The 15,833-nt window shown below is 41.6% G+C and overlaps 1 protein-coding gene across 1 annotated transcript in view; it reads right to left on the reverse strand.

Annotated features, from left to right (window-relative positions):
* The window catches only part of LOC117504370 (serine/threonine-protein kinase BRSK2-like), a 175,379-nt gene that overhangs the window by 66,607 nt on the left and 92,939 nt on the right, over positions 1 to 15,833 (reverse strand). The window contains exon 11 of the mRNA XM_034163836.1: positions 15,655 to 15,805. Within this exon, the coding sequence (XP_034019727.1) occupies positions 15,655 to 15,805 (151 nt within the window). The remainder of the gene's footprint in view (positions 1 to 15,654; positions 15,806 to 15,833) is intronic.

Genomic DNA, 15,833 nt, shown 5'->3' on the forward strand with positions numbered 1-15,833 from the left:
ACTTTTTACCAAAATTGGAGCAACTTTAACTTTTGACCCCTGTACAAAATGAAACTGAGCTGTGTCACCATTCTTGCTGTTTTTATCCCATAACTCGAATTCAGTCACAGATAGTCCAAACTATACCTTTTTTGGAATCTTTATGATCAGGCAAATAATGTGGAATATTTTTCAATATGGAGCATCTTTTAATTTTGACCTCTGTGTAATTCTTCAATTGACCCCTAACTGACCACCGATTGAAACATTGTTTTTTCAAAAGAGGAGTGTCTAAGGAGTATTTCTGTCAAATTTGATGCTTTTATCACCATTTGCATGATTGTTTCAGTTATCTGCTCTCACTATTATGACGTCAAAGATATATGTGAGACTGCAGCTTTTGCTTTAATGCTTTATACGAGAAATATGTGTTCATATATCTCAAAAACATGATGTGATTGGCAACAACTAACACCAGATTTGGATTCAGCGCCCCCAAATAACCAAAAATCCGTTGAAAAACTCGATGGAAGAAAAATCGTTTTGACCAGTGTTATCTGCCCAGTGCACATCAAGAACCCCCGTGTATTGTTCAGAAAAATTGACTCTGTCCTGAATGTACCACAGCCTGTTTGTCTGGAAACATCCACTGACTTATGTAACAGTTTTCTACATTTTTTTATTGACAAGGTTGCTTCTGCAAGAGCTCTCATTTCTCCACCCAACTTTGACCCCTCTGTCTCTGCTCCCTGCCCTGCGGTTTTTAACAGATTTGAACCTGCGACTCTGTCACAGTTAGAGGATGTGGTGGCTCATTTGAAATCATCAGGTTCCCCTCGTGATGTGGTCCCCCCCTGCTTTTTTAAATAACTTTTTCCTACCTTAGGGCAGTCTGTTCTGACCATTATAAACAGCAGCCTATCCTCCGGTGTTGTCCCTGTTAGTTTTAAACATGCAGTCGTTCAGCCTTTGTTGAAGAAGCCTGGCCTCGACAACACTGAACTATCAAACTTTAGGCCTATCTCCAAGTTGCCATTTGTCTCCAAGTTGCCATTTGTCTATGCACAACTTTTAACTTACCTTGATGAACATAACATTTCAGAGGTTTTTCAGTCTGGTTTTAAAATGTTGCATAGCACAGAAACTGCCCTTTTAAAGGTTTTTAATGACATTTTAATGGCAAATGATAGCGGCAACCATGTCATTCTTGTCCTGCTTGACCTGACTGCTGCTTTTGATACAATTGACCACAACATACTGATAAATCGTTTGCAGCAGCTTGTGGGCATCGGTGGTAGTGTCCTGGACAGGTTCAGGTCCTACTTAACTGGTAGGACTATGTGCGTTGGCCTCGGGGTTTGTGAGTCCTCCTCCGCTCCACTTTTCTATGGGGTCCTACAGGGTTCAATTCTTGGACCCCTACTCTTCTCCCTGTATTTGCTTCCCCTGGGGTCCATTCTCAGAAAGCATGGTATCAGCTTCCACTGCTATGGTGATGATAGCCAGCTATATGTCCCCCTAAAGAAAAATGATGCCTCTTCTCTTCAGCCCCTTTTGTCCTGTCTTGAGGATGTTAAAGCCTGGATGGCATTGAATTTTCTTAATTTTAATGAAAAGAAAACGGAGGTGATTGTTTTTGGCCCTAGCAGCTCCTGTTCTTCCTCACCTGTCGATCTGGGGCCTTTGTCAGCCTTTTCAAAATCTATTGTCACAAACTTGGGTTTTAAGATGGACAACAATTTTAAACTTGACCACCAAATCAGTGCAGTAGTCAGATCAAGTTTCTTTCACTTAAGGCAGCTTGCTAAGGTTAAGCCTTTTCTTGCACATCAGCACTTTGAAACAGCAATCCATGCATTTATTACCTCCCAGCTGGATTACTGTAATGCAATTTATTATGGAATTAGCCAGTCCTCCCTTGCACGTCTCCAGCTAGTTCAGAATGCTGCTGCCCGTCTGCTAACTGGTGCACTTAAGAGGGAGCACATTACACCTATCCTGGCCTCCCTCCACTGGCTGCCTGTGCATTTTAAAATTCATTTTAAGATTCTTTTATTTGTTTTTAAATCTTTAAATGGCCTACCTCTCTGAGCTGCTTCATTGTTACGCCCCTGCTCGCCACCTCCGGTCAGCTGATCAGCTCCTCCTGGAGGTGCCGTGGTGCAAGCGTATGCTCAGAGGGGACCGAACTTTTTCTGTTGTGACTCCAAAGATGTGGAACGAGTTACCGCTCCACATCAGGCAGGCCTCTTCACTTTTTGTTTTTAAAACTAATCTTAAAACCCACTTTTATGCACTGGCTTTTAACCAGGAATGAGATCTTGATCTGTTTTGGTTGTTTTAACTGATTTTACTTGTTTTAGTTTTTTTTTTTTTTTTGGGGGGGGGGGGGGGCGGCTTGTTTTTTATTTGTACTTTGTGGTTTGTTACCTTTTATATGTCCCCTTGTGTACAGCACTTTGTTTCAGTTGCAGCTGTTTTTTTTTTTTTAAGTGCTTTATAAATAAAGTTGATTTGATTTGATATCAGAGGTCAATGCCTGATGAAGCCAATAGAACAACATCGTCCATAAAAAGCAGAGATGCAATTCGAATAGCTTCAACGAATAGCTTCACCGTTGCTAAACCACTGTCTAGAGACCTGCCACTCTGTACTACTTCTTCTAAATACAGTTCCTTTGTATCCATGTGTTCCTGCTTATCTTGTCATCAGAGTCACATATGCTGCCTCCACTGTCATAACTGATGCTGTGGAAATGGTAAATTGCTGCCAGCTTGTGCAGAAGCCAACACTGGAGGAATGATGACACTTCGTGCTGAAGTTTCAATTAAGATGCAACTCATTAACTGTGATGCTCATCAAGTCCTGAATCAGAAAGCAAGTTCTGGCTCGTCCAAAAATGAATTCATGGTTCATCGCCAGGGAAACTCTGATGAGAAAACTACAAGCCTCATTTATGTGCATCTCCAAGATGATGGGTGAGATAAAGGGCCATTCATTGGGAGTGAAAGCTCGATTTTCATCTGTAGTTTGTGCTACGTTCCAGCAAAGTGCTGCAACTGCATTTCAGCCAGTTAATTTATGCTAATCTCCATCCAGACCGGGGCTCCATTAAGAAAATGTGTCGCCAGGTGCAAGGTCAGTCACAAAAGGAGAATGGAGACAATACAATGGTGATGCTTCATGGAATAAACAAGTTAGTTAAGCACAAAAAACAAAGAAAAAAATCACATGCTTACAAAAGGGCGTGAAGATGGGTGAAGGATGGAAGGAGGGAACCTGAAGATGTGACCTAATAAGCAGTTTCACAACAAAGGACTTAAACGGGATTCTCAAAGAAGACATTGGTGTGCAAGAGTTGATGTCCAATTTTCTAATTAAACAGATAATTCTAATCTTGTTGTCCCACAACTATGAAACGACAACAAATTAGTCAAAAAAATCTACTGGATCCATAAATGATGAATCAGGGTTGTTACACTGCAAAACTGATATCTAAGAAAGTAAAAAAAAAAAGAAAAAAAAAAAGACTTGTTTAAAGTAAATTTGACTTAATTTTTGTCTAAACAGAAAAAAAATTATACTGTCAAGCATTTTTTACATAAGAAAGCATGTCTTATTTTGGGAAAATATATCTCACTTTTTCTTAATATGTTTGTCCAGCTAATATCAAGCTGTATTTTAACAAGTAACAAGGAAAGGCAATGGATTTCAAAACATCCAAGCAAAGGAACAAGATTGCTTTCCTTATTTTAAGACAGGGGCTAATCTTAAAATAAGAATTCTATCTAGTTTTAAGGAACATTTTGATTATTCAGTGCCTAGACATTTTGCTAGTTTTGAGAATTCTAACGAATTACATCTTTCTTACCCTATTGGCAGATGTTTTTTTCTTAATACAAGACAATTTAGCTAGATTTCATCTTATTTGGCTTACTTTGAGTGGGAAAGTTTTTGTAGTATGCTCTTTTCAAAAGTATCCTAATTAGTGCAAATAACATACAGCAGCTAATATTAATTCCAAAATATTTGGTGAAGATTAAACAGGAATGTCCATTTTGTAAAGACAAAGCAGAACTGGGTTATATCCGAAACACTGGATAGGAACAAGAGTTCAGAAATTAGAGTAGCAGTGCTCATATGAAAACTCAAACCACCCAAGCCAACAATAGTTTACAACCCGCAGCAAGACATCTATTCATTTTCTACTATTTATTCCATTGGGGTCTGAGGGACAAGGGACGGATCACGAGTATGGTGTGACTCATTATCAAGTCACGTCAGTTCTGCCTTCTCCATCTGCAGTGGTACTTAACACTGTTGTACCTGCAAGCTGGATTGTACCCAGAGAATTTTGCCACATGGCCAAAAAGTCATTGTTGACACTCTCTCAAATTTAAGGGAAACTTCTCATCTGAGACTCCCTAAGTAACCACTTGCCTGAAACAAGACACTTAGTACCAAAGACATCTAGTCGCTGCCTTAGGCCACTAGTTAATATCCAAGCTTGGGACTCCGATGAGGGCAGTCCCATCTCCTCCTCTTTCCTCTATCTCTGCTCCAACCTTCAAAGTCCCTACTTCACCAGGCTGTGAATTCTTCAAACTATATTGGATTAATCATGGAATTGATCAGCTGGTCTCTGAATGCTATTGACACCATTTTTTTTTTTTTTTTTACAAGAAGATCAGGGCTGGGGGACCCTGCGTGCCTGGATGGAACTTACCCTGCGAGCTATGTTCTCGACGCCTGGGAGACTTTGCTTTCCGCCTCTCTCTGTGGAGGACGTCGAGGATTTATTCATATTTGGATTCATAGTAGGAGGGCTGGTACTTACTGGCTTATGTGCTGCCCTGACCTACCGGAAGATAGGTAAGACGGCTGCCGCCAAAACCACGACCCCTCGCCTGTCCGTCATGATTAATGAATGGGGCAAGGCGTTGCATTCTCAGACTGTGTTAACCCTTGAACTCAGACGCAAACTGGACAACATCTTGGAGCAAATGCGTGCCTTGCAGGAGAAGATTTGAGAGTCCAGTGAATTTTTCATAACTGGGTTTAACACAGCAGGCTTATCGGCCTGTCAAGGATAATATGCCCATTGTTTATCCTCCAGAAGAACTTCTACGGCCTTGGGAAGATTGGCTGCCTTCTTATCTCTCTTACTCCAGTACACAAGGACAGACAGACTCACACATGGACAAAGACTGAAGCATGCCCCACTTTCCCTTCTACCTCACCTCCTGTCCCCCATCATACACCCGATCCCGGCCACCACTCATGCCACCCCTTTCGCCTCTGGGGGCTGTGTGGTTTTAGCTGTGGCAGGTCCCCGTTCCCTCCAAGCTGGCGGCGGCGCGACTCCAGTTGCACCGGCTACCACACACTCACATCACCTCAATTTAGATAGCGGACTGTTTCAAGTTTAGTGCACATAAACAATGTCAAATGCATATGTGTTGTCTTAATTCTGATGTGTGCCATTATTACGGTAAACAAGTAATAATTGTGGATTAATTGGTGTTTGTCTGTGGAAATGTGAGTGTGGACGTAATCTCGTTGTTGTTGCACTTGTAATGACAATGACAATAAATCTCATCCATCCATCCATCCATCCAAGTCTTACTGTATATGTCCCCAGTCTCATACTGCATATAGTTATACAGTAAGACAAGAAGCACCAGTACTGTAAAATTCAACTACAAAGATATTAAAAACTTCTGTCCAATAACCTTATGATGCCCTAAACTCTTCCTAAGCATATGGGAATCTCAAAGGCCAAGGACACAGAGACCTGAATGTTACTGGTGAGATAAGTGAACAAATTCAACATGTTTACCACATACAGATACACCTCTGATGGCTGAGTTAATTTGTTGAAGGCCCAAATCTTCGTATTGAACCAGAACCATCATAGGCCTGAATGCTCTGATTCATCACTCAGCTTTTCAAGTGCTGCAATCAGGGTCTATATCAATTTCAGAAGATCACTCCATCCACAGCAACTCGACCACTGTTCAAATGTTTTCCAACACAAGTTTTCCTTCCCACTGTCGCCAAGTGCTCGCTCACAGGGGGTCGTTTTGACCGTTGGGGTTTTTCCGTAATTATTGTATGGCTTTGCCTTACAATATAAAGCGCCTTGGGGCAACTGTTTGTTGTGATTTGGCGCAATATAAATAAAATTGATTTGATTTGAAGTGAAACACGAATGTTGAGTGCATGTGCTCTATGCCAACTGCTGTACGAATGCTGTATGAGCCGTTCAAGTGCAGTTCAAATGCAGCATGAATTGCATAAATGGCATTCGAATGGCAATTCATACGGCATTCGTGCTGTAGTGTGACGGGGGCATTATGGATGACCGTTGTGTCACCATACAAGAAGGTGTGGCGGACGTGGGGATTAGCACAGGCTCTATTCGGGATTCGGGCAGGCCGGGCGTGATGCCGAAATTTGTGCCGAAGCAGCTGAGAGCAGAGTAGAAGTAACTGCATCTTTCTACTCACCTGATTAAGGCTTTCCTGCCCAAACACAACATTCCTGTGGCTCATCAGACTCTGTACTCTCTCACACACACTTTTTCCCACTGGTTCTGCCATTGACAGAAGCATTTCTGAAAGTCTACATTTGGAATGGTGTTTGCTAGGCCATCACATTCCACACCATGTCTTCTTGTGGCTCAAGTCAAGTCTCTTTTAGTGTCATTTTGAACAGCCAAAAATCTGAGCGAGCCATATCAGGAGAGCAGGAAATCTGACAAATCATAGTGTTGTGTTTGGTCAGGAAAGCCGGAATCAGCTCGCGGCATGCCCAAATCCGAAGTTAAAAGTCTCCGCTTCAAGTCATTCCATCATGCTAACATCTGATGGATGTGTAGTACATATCTGGACTCTTTGACTTGGTGCTGGCATCTTACACCTTCTGCAGATAAGAAAAAAATTCACGCCGGTGCAAGAAGGTTCCCCACCACTGCCACCAAATGACAACTTGCATGCATCATTTGTTTCCGTGGGATAAAATAAGGTTGCATACTTTTTTGATGCAGTCCGTATAAAGGTTTTTGTTTGAACACCTTATTTAGTTATCAAGTTAGTCATCACAAATTTACAGTTATTTTAAAATGCTGCAGTGGTAGAAACAACAAGTAGGTCTGATATTTCTAAGCCTTTGAATATATGCACATATCATATGGTACAGAGAAATAAACCCTTAATTAGTGAGACATGTTGTATAGTGTGTTATTATTATTGTTACCATCATGTGTGTGTGTGTGTGTGTGTGTTAGTGTTTCTTGATAAGCCTGATTGAAATGGTATTTCAGCAAAAAACAAAACAAAAAAACATCAATAAAATAAATTAGAATGAAGAAAAAAGAACATTTTAAAATGCCATGATAATGTAATAATAGGATCTTTATCATTTTTATAATGTTACATGTAATAATAGTATCTTGTAACATTCAAGACTCATTTAATTAAAAATGCATTTGTCTTGTCATGGTTGCAGTATTATGCAGCTGTTGCTCTTCTTTCATATGGTTTAAATTTTGGTTTGCAAGTACAAAGATATGAAGAAAGACAAACGTAACAATCCATAGCTATGTAACAAACAGAATAAACAACTAAAATCCTTCTAGATGTTGTAAAAAAAAAGTGGGAAAAAATAAAATGTTGAAAATGAATGTCACACATGCAGGATGGCATACAAACTGAGGCAATTAGACACACAGAACAATACCTTTCTTCCTTGCTGCAGTTAGCGTTTGTGATATCCAAGCTTTTACTGAAAACAGATTTGCTAAAAAAGGGGGCAGACGGAAAATCAAGAGACAGACAGAAAGGCAGTCATGTAAGAGGAATCTTAACATACAGCATGCAGTATGTAATAAAGCGTAGAACACATTTAGTACCGTAGGGGGAACACTATGAATTAAAGAGCAGGATAAAACATCCAAACATGCATAACTGAAAGATAAAACAAAAACCAGAAGGAGACAAACATTCAAAGATCATGCACAAGTCATTTTCAAAAAACAATTACACTCCCACATCATCCTACATGGCCAAAAACTTGGCTTTGCGGATCTGATCAATCGTTTTGTTTTGTTTTTACGGTAACTTGATGATAACACAGTGGCTCTGCACAGCAACAGCAAAAATTCAGGTAACTCCCGCTGGGTACCTTTATACGAGGTCTGTTAGAAAAGTATCCGACCTTTTTATTTTTGTTCAAAAACTATATGGATTTGAATCATGTGCGCCTGCATCAGACAAGCTTGAACCTTCGTGCGCATGCGTGAATGTTTTCAAGCCTGTAGGTTGCGTCATTTGCCTGTGGGCAGGCTTTGTGGGAGGAGTGGTCCACCCCTTTGGCGGATTTTCATTCTCAGCAAACAGCTGAGCTACTGCCGCTTTGCTCCATGAAAATTTTTTCAGAAACGGTGTCAGACAGCCAGGTGGTAACCATTTGGAAAATTCAGATGGCTTTCGGTGAAGATTCTATTAGCATCACACGGATTAAGGACCATTACAATTAAAAATGGCCCACAGTGGCGGAAGGCGCACCGCACTCCGAGCGGCCATCGACAGGCTGAAACGACCAGATCATTTCCAAAGTGAATGTTCTGTTGGTCCAGGATGTCATGTGACTAGCAGAGAAGTTTCATAAGAGGTCGGGATGAGCTGTTTAAGGAGATTTTGTGATGAAAGACGTGTGGACGGATTCGCGCGTTGGGACGGAGCCGCTCATGGCACTGGACAAAAAACACGTCCGTGTTGGAAACCATTCGTAAGATTCAGACGGCTTTCGTGGCTTTTCAGTCGAGTGAGTATCCGAGAAATTGTGTAACAGCTGGGCATGTTCCATCTTGTCCTGTGAGACTTCCAACACGGACTTGCTTTTGTTCTCCGCCATTGCGGAGAACAAAAGCAAGTCCGCGCGTCGGGATGCAGCCGGCGCGGTGCGGCGGCACAGGAAAAACACCTCCGTGTTGATAACCATCTGTAAAATCCAGGCGGCTTTTGATGGCTTTCAGTGGAGTGAGTATATGAGAAATTGTTTAACAGCTGGACATGTTCCAACTTGTCCTTAAGGCTTCCAACGGAGGTGTTTTTCCTGTGGCGGAGCGTTGCGGCAGCTGCGAGTCGACGCTGCAATCCGCCCGCACGTCTTTCATTAAAAAAATCTCCTTTAACAGTGGAATATCCGGATAAAATGCTGAAACCGACTTCTTCTGAAACTTCTCTGTTCTCTCACGATGTCCTGGATCAATAGAGCCTGAAATGTGGAGGTTTTCAGCTTGAAACAGGCTGACGACGGCGCCTGAGAGCGCTGCACGACGTCTCGCTCCGTGGGAAGTCCTTAAAGCGACAGTATCACCTCAAAATCTCTCATCAGCTGTTAAAATTTTCACCGAAAACCAGCTTAATTTTTCGAACCGTGTCCACTTCGATGTGTCTCACAGGTTTAGAAAAATTTTGATCAAACAAAGCGCCAGTCTCTCAGCAACTTCTCAGACAAAGGAATTCCGACGAGGGGCTGGACGACTCCTCCCACAAGGAGTGCTCAAAGGCGAATGACGTCACCGACAGGCGTGGAAAAACTCACGCATGCGCACGAGGGTTCAAGCATGTCTGATGTAAAAAACATATGAATGAAATCCATATAGTTTTTGAGAAAAATAAAAAGGACCTATACTTTATTGACAGACCTCGTATATATTAAAAGCAAAGTGACATCTGTGTACGTGTTTAAGCATGTGTGCATGATTTTATTTAGTAAGTTCAATGTAAGCAAATAATATAATTGTAGATACATAAAAATATATATATGGATGACACAAAGTGAAAACACTTATTTCCATTGTGGTCCATTTAAAAATCAAATGACAAAATAAAAGTAATGATAATAATAATAATAATTTGAAAAGTGTGTACATGACAGCAAGAACCTAAACAATTCATAAATGCATTAAGACAGTAAATTAACATAAAAAATACATAATTAACAGGAAATAAAAGGGTTGAGTTCTTCCTCTAAAAACTGTTGAGGTCTAAGTTTCTAAAAACATTCTGGACTCATGCACCAACAGTGGCATCTGAAACACACATGCACATGGGCTACGCTACTGTTACAGATCCACAGGATTTATAAGATCTTTTCTTAAAAAATGTTTAATCTGCTCTTACATTAAATTATGTTATTCTTTATTCAATCTTTAGTTTGTACTCACAAATTTTATTCCAAATTTAACTTTTACTTAACTGTCAGAAGTTAGCACCCAAAAAAACACTGCATGAATAATTATGTGTGCAGACACATCTGGACTGTAGCACTTAATCCTTCAAACATAAAACCTTCAAGCCCACATCCATTACACAATTCTAATGCTGTTACAGAATTCATAGTGAACAGACAGGCGCATAATAATACTGACACACCATTATTAAGGCTTTTCACTTCCTATTATTGCTGTTGATTGAAATAAGAAATAAAAGTGCCATTATGTCGCCTACATACGTTTTGTCAAGACAGTATAAAATTTTAACTACTGCACTTACAAGTCAGAATCTGATCTGATTCAAGTTGTACACTAGTTTTCAAACGTTACAGTTGTCGTAATCATGGTCCATAGTATATTAATACATACATATAAACCACGCCCCCAGACCCCCTAGTTATGTGTCGTGCCCTTGGTGCTCGCTGCCATGCATGGGTGTCCCACATTAGTGAATTCAAATGCTGGCAGGTATGCTCTGCAAGTTGGGCCAGATCAAAGCCAGAAGGGCCGCACTGGCTATGGCCTAGAGAGCTCACCCTAGTCAAACAAACTGTAATGTTGCACATCAGTAAAGCAACAATGTTGCTACAGTCATGAAAGTTTCCGAAAAAAGGAAGGCAGTCTTCTAAATTCATGCCACACACACACGACCATCCCACAGCCATCATGCATAGTGCCATTGTGTCCTTCACAAGACTCTTGAATATGTGACTGCAGTTTTTGTTTTCCTACGAAGTTGTTGAGCGTATTCTTGAGGGGGCTGTGTCAGGAACTGTCAGCGACTCATCTAACAGTCTTATGACTGTGTGACTGGGGCTTAAGTTGTGTTTGAGTCAGCACACTTCATTCCCTATTTGGTTCCAGTGCACAAGGCCGCACCTTCAACACACCAGGATAACATTGTGTCACCTTTTTGTCACTTTTATTTGTTTTTTGCCATCAGTGGATATTTGTCAAACAAAAGAAAGTGTTGTAGACAAAAGAGGGTTGTCAGCACAAAAACCTAACCTAACCTAATATAAAACTCATTCCAACAGGAGGTATAGGAAGCAGGAGGCCCAGCCTCAGCCACCCTGCAACAAGCTCACGACAAAATGTTGCAGGTGTTCGCGCCACATTCACTCAACTATCACAGAAAAAAATGAGTGTCAGACGTGTGGTTGGCTGAAAATCAATTGTAGAGCATATCCTGAACATATTCAAAATATGGACAGCAGCAACTGTAAATCCAGAATGCAGCAACTGCTTTTTTTCCTGGTGTGCCACACTGGTACTGCCTCTTTGCAACAGTGTGCCATGCATATGTCAGCAAGTAGCACAGTGTGGCTGGAGAGAAAACACACTGATTGTGAGGAGGACGGCGTGAAGAGAAAACGAGACGAACAGCTCAACTGCTGAAATTTGGAAAGTGGTCCTTGTGAAGAGCATCATGCACACAAAAAGACATCTCTGAATTATTTATTTAGTATTTTTCAATCTGCATTCAGAGCTATGGTCTTTTGAGGTGCGAAGTGTATCTATCAAATGCGTATTTTTAAGCATGTCCATGCCAGGACACGAACAGCAGAAAACTTCTTTTACACAGATGCTTGTGCTCACATGATATCACTACAACCTGATTTATTTTCTGATCATTGAAAGACACAAAATACATGAATACATGCGTTCAGTTTATGGTGAAATACAAAATGGCAAAAATGATGAGGATATCTGACAATTACTTCACACCACCTCCCCATATAAAGCCTGCACCGCCCGAATAATTTATGCAATAAAGGATTTACCAATCAATCACACTGTACACATGATAAGAAGAGTAAATATTTTGCGACTTTGGCGCTCTGACAACCACACTTCACTTCACATCAATTTGGTGAGAAACCACAGCTGTTTTTCACCCAAATGTTGTAGAATGAAATGAAGACTGTATTATCCAACTAGTAATTATAATATTACATCAAACAGTCATGTCAGTGGCATTTGGTCAGTCATCCTGTGTTGTTTGTGATTGTATGCCGCTGCACCACAGATCCTCAGAAACACCTTTTTGGAAATCTGTCAATTAAGAAGCTTAACATAAAAAACATCCTTTTAATATGCAGCAAATGAGCCTTGAGGAAATAGTCTCTTATGAATTTTATCTTTTTCCCCACTTGGCCATAACACCTCTGCAAGTCGAACCAGGTGTGCGGCAGCAGTCTGGCTCTAGCCTCAGCTGCAAGTGCTCACCAGAGTCAAACAAACCAGACTTTGCCGGCATAAAGCATTCGATGCTGTACAGACAATGACACAGGTCTTTGAGATAAATACATCAGGATGCATCATAGAAATCTGCATCAGGTGTCTCTGGGTGAGTTGCATAGTGTGTCCTCTGATAAGCATGGCTGTAGTATGTAGCAAAATGTGTGTTGCCACGGACACACGCATTCTGCAGCAGATATGTTCTCCTTCCTCTTCGAGAAGAGGCGCCACAGGAGTAACGGCAAAAGCACACAAACAAAAACATGACAGACTTATAGATTCATGCCACATACACACAGATGTCACACACCAGTGTGGCCACCATCGTGCACGTGTGCACCAATGCCTTTCGCAAAACAGTCTTATACAGTCAACAAAAATATAAACGCAACACTTTTGGTTTTGCTCCCATTTTGTATGAGATGAACTCAAAGATCTAAAACTTTTTCCACATACACAATATCACCATTTCCCTCAAATATTGTTCACAAACCAGTCTAAATCTGTGATAGTGAGCACTTCTCCTTTGCTGAGATAATCCATCCCACCTCACAGGTGTGTCATATCAAGATGCTGATTAGACACCATGATTAGTGCACAGGTGTGCCTTAGACTGCCCACAATAAAAGGCCACTCTGAAAGGTGCAGTTTTGTTTTATTGGGGGGGAATACCAGTCAGTATCTGGTGTGACCACCATTTACCTCATGCAGTGCAACACATCTTCTTCACATAGAGTTGATCAGGTTGTCAATTGTGGGTTAGGGTGTGGAATGTTGGTCCACTCCTCTTCAATGGCTATGCGAAGTTGCTGGATATTGGCAGGAACTGGTACACGCTGTCGTATACGCTGGTCCAGAGCATCCCAAACATGCTCAATGGGTGACATGTCCGGTGAGTATGCCGGCCATGCAAGAACTGGGACATTTTCAGCTTCCAAGAATTGTGTACAGATCCTTGCAACATGGGGCCGTGCATTATCCTGCTGCAACATGAGGTGATGTTCTTGGATGTATGGCACAACAATGGGCCTCAGGATCTCGTCACGGCATCTCTGTGCATTCAAAATGCCATCAATAAAATGCACCTGTGTTCTTCGTCCATAACAGACGCCTGCCCATACCATAACCCCACCGCCACCATGGGCCACTCAATCCACAACACTGACATCAGAAAACCGCTCACCCACACGACGCCACACACGCTGTCTGCCATCTGCCCTGGACAGTGTGAACCGGGATTCATCCGTGAAGAGAACACCTCTCCAACGTGCCAAATGCCAGCGAATGTGAGCATTTGCCCACTCAAGTCGGTTACGACGACAAACTGGAGTCAGGTCGAGACCCCGATGAGGACAACGAGCATCCAGATGAGCTTCCCTGAGATCTGAGTGGCTGGTCTCAGACGATCTTGGAGGTGAACATGCTGGATGTGGAGGTCCTGGGCTGGTGTGGTTACACGTGGTCTGCGGTTGTGAGGCTGGTTGGATGTACTGCCAAATTCTCTGAAACGCCTTTGGAGACGGCTTATGGTAGAGAAATGAACATTCAATACACGAGCAACAGCTGTGGTTGACATTCCTGCTGTCAGCATGCCAATTGCACGCTCCCTCAAATCTTGCGACATCTGTGGCATTGTGCTGTGTGATAAAACTGCACCTTTCAGAGTGGCCTTTTATTGTGGGCAGTCTAAGGCACACCTGTGCACTAATCATGGTGTCTAATCAGCATCTTGATATGGCACACCTGTGAGGTGGGATGGATTATCTCAGAAAAGGAGAAGTGCTCACTATCACAGATTTCAACTGGTTTGTGAACAATATTTGAGGGAAATGGTGATATTGTGTATGTGGAAAAAGTTTTAGATCTTTGAGTTCATCTCATACAAAATGGGAGCAAAACCAAAAGTGTTGCATTTATATTTTTGTTGAGTGTATAAATAAACAAAATCTGTAGTTTTTGCCAAAATCATTTCCTTTCAGATATTAATGAGACAAATTTAACTACATAGCCTCTGAGCTGAGCTTTTTTTCATTTGATTTAAAACGGCAATTTGCTTTGAAGTTATTAATTCGGACCGAAAGCTATCTTTCAAACTTCAGCGTTTGGAGCTGTGCATTTAGTCCCACAAAATGGGAATGGAAGGACAATTCTCGTTTCTTTCTCACAAGACAAGAGTCCTAGTTAGTGACTTTAATCCGCACAAAGATGACACACGATTGACAATATTTGAGGGAAATGGTGATATTGTGTATGTGGAAAAAGTTTTAGATCTTTCAGTTCATCTCATACAAAATGGGAGCAAAACCAAAAGTGTTGCATTTAGATTTTTGTTGAGTGTATGTGTGACTGCAACTTTTTTCACACAAAGTACACAAAGTACTTATTTGTCAGGAGCAAGAGAGTGCCAGTGACTCTCCTAAAACCTCCGACAGATCAATTAAGAGCAAATTATGTTTAATGGTCAATGTGAATGTCAAGGGTCAAATATATATTTTCATGGCAGCGGTCCCAGCTGCCGTATGCTACCCAAAAAAGGTATCAAATCTCACAGGAAGTGTTAGTGAGACATTTTCTGAAGGCACAAACAGTTCAACTCAATCTTGGATATAATGTTGGATCCAAATTACAATGATCTCTCTTTAGCAACAAGCGATACAAAGAACCACACTACATGTACTGACTTGACAAATATGAGGCTTACTGCTTCCAGCTCCTTGCAGAGGGATGCGTCTGTCCTCTTTAACTGCATGCTCCATGCACATAACATTTCAGTTTCCACTTCATGCAGTTCAACAGCAGTTGTGACTTGACACCAGAGCTTTCGTCCCATTTCACACATCACAAACAATCCAAAACAACCGAGCGGCGAAGACGTATGTCTGATGTATTACAATCACAGTTCACTAAGAAGGAAAAGCTTCAGTGGGACTGTTGAAACTCAGTCAACGTTAGACAATCTGCTCCAGTCAAGAGTAGATTGAACTATATAAGAAGAGGCTCAATGTGAAGAGCTGCTCCTCCTCTGAACTGGGATTAAATACAGTGCTCATCAATACTGATGATAATCTGTGACTTTTACACTTACATTTTTGTGCCTGATCTGTGTTTTCACATGCTTATGAGCCCACATGCATGTCTTTGGAGGTTTTTACCTCTGCCCATGTGTGGCCATGTCGATGGCTCGTCGTACAGGCACAGGAGAGCCTCCCTCGGTTATAGTCAGCACCTCCATGGACTTCCTCTCGGGTCTTCGCTTGCCGTGGCGGCTCAACATTGGTGAATCCACTCGCTTCCTGGGAGGGTCTACTGAGCACGGCCAGGGTGAGGTGAA

Source organism: Thalassophryne amazonica, chromosome 2, assembly GCF_902500255.1.
Source record: "Thalassophryne amazonica chromosome 2, fThaAma1.1, whole genome shotgun sequence".
NCBI classification, from domain to species: Eukaryota; Metazoa; Chordata; class Actinopteri; order Batrachoidiformes; family Batrachoididae; genus Thalassophryne; species Thalassophryne amazonica.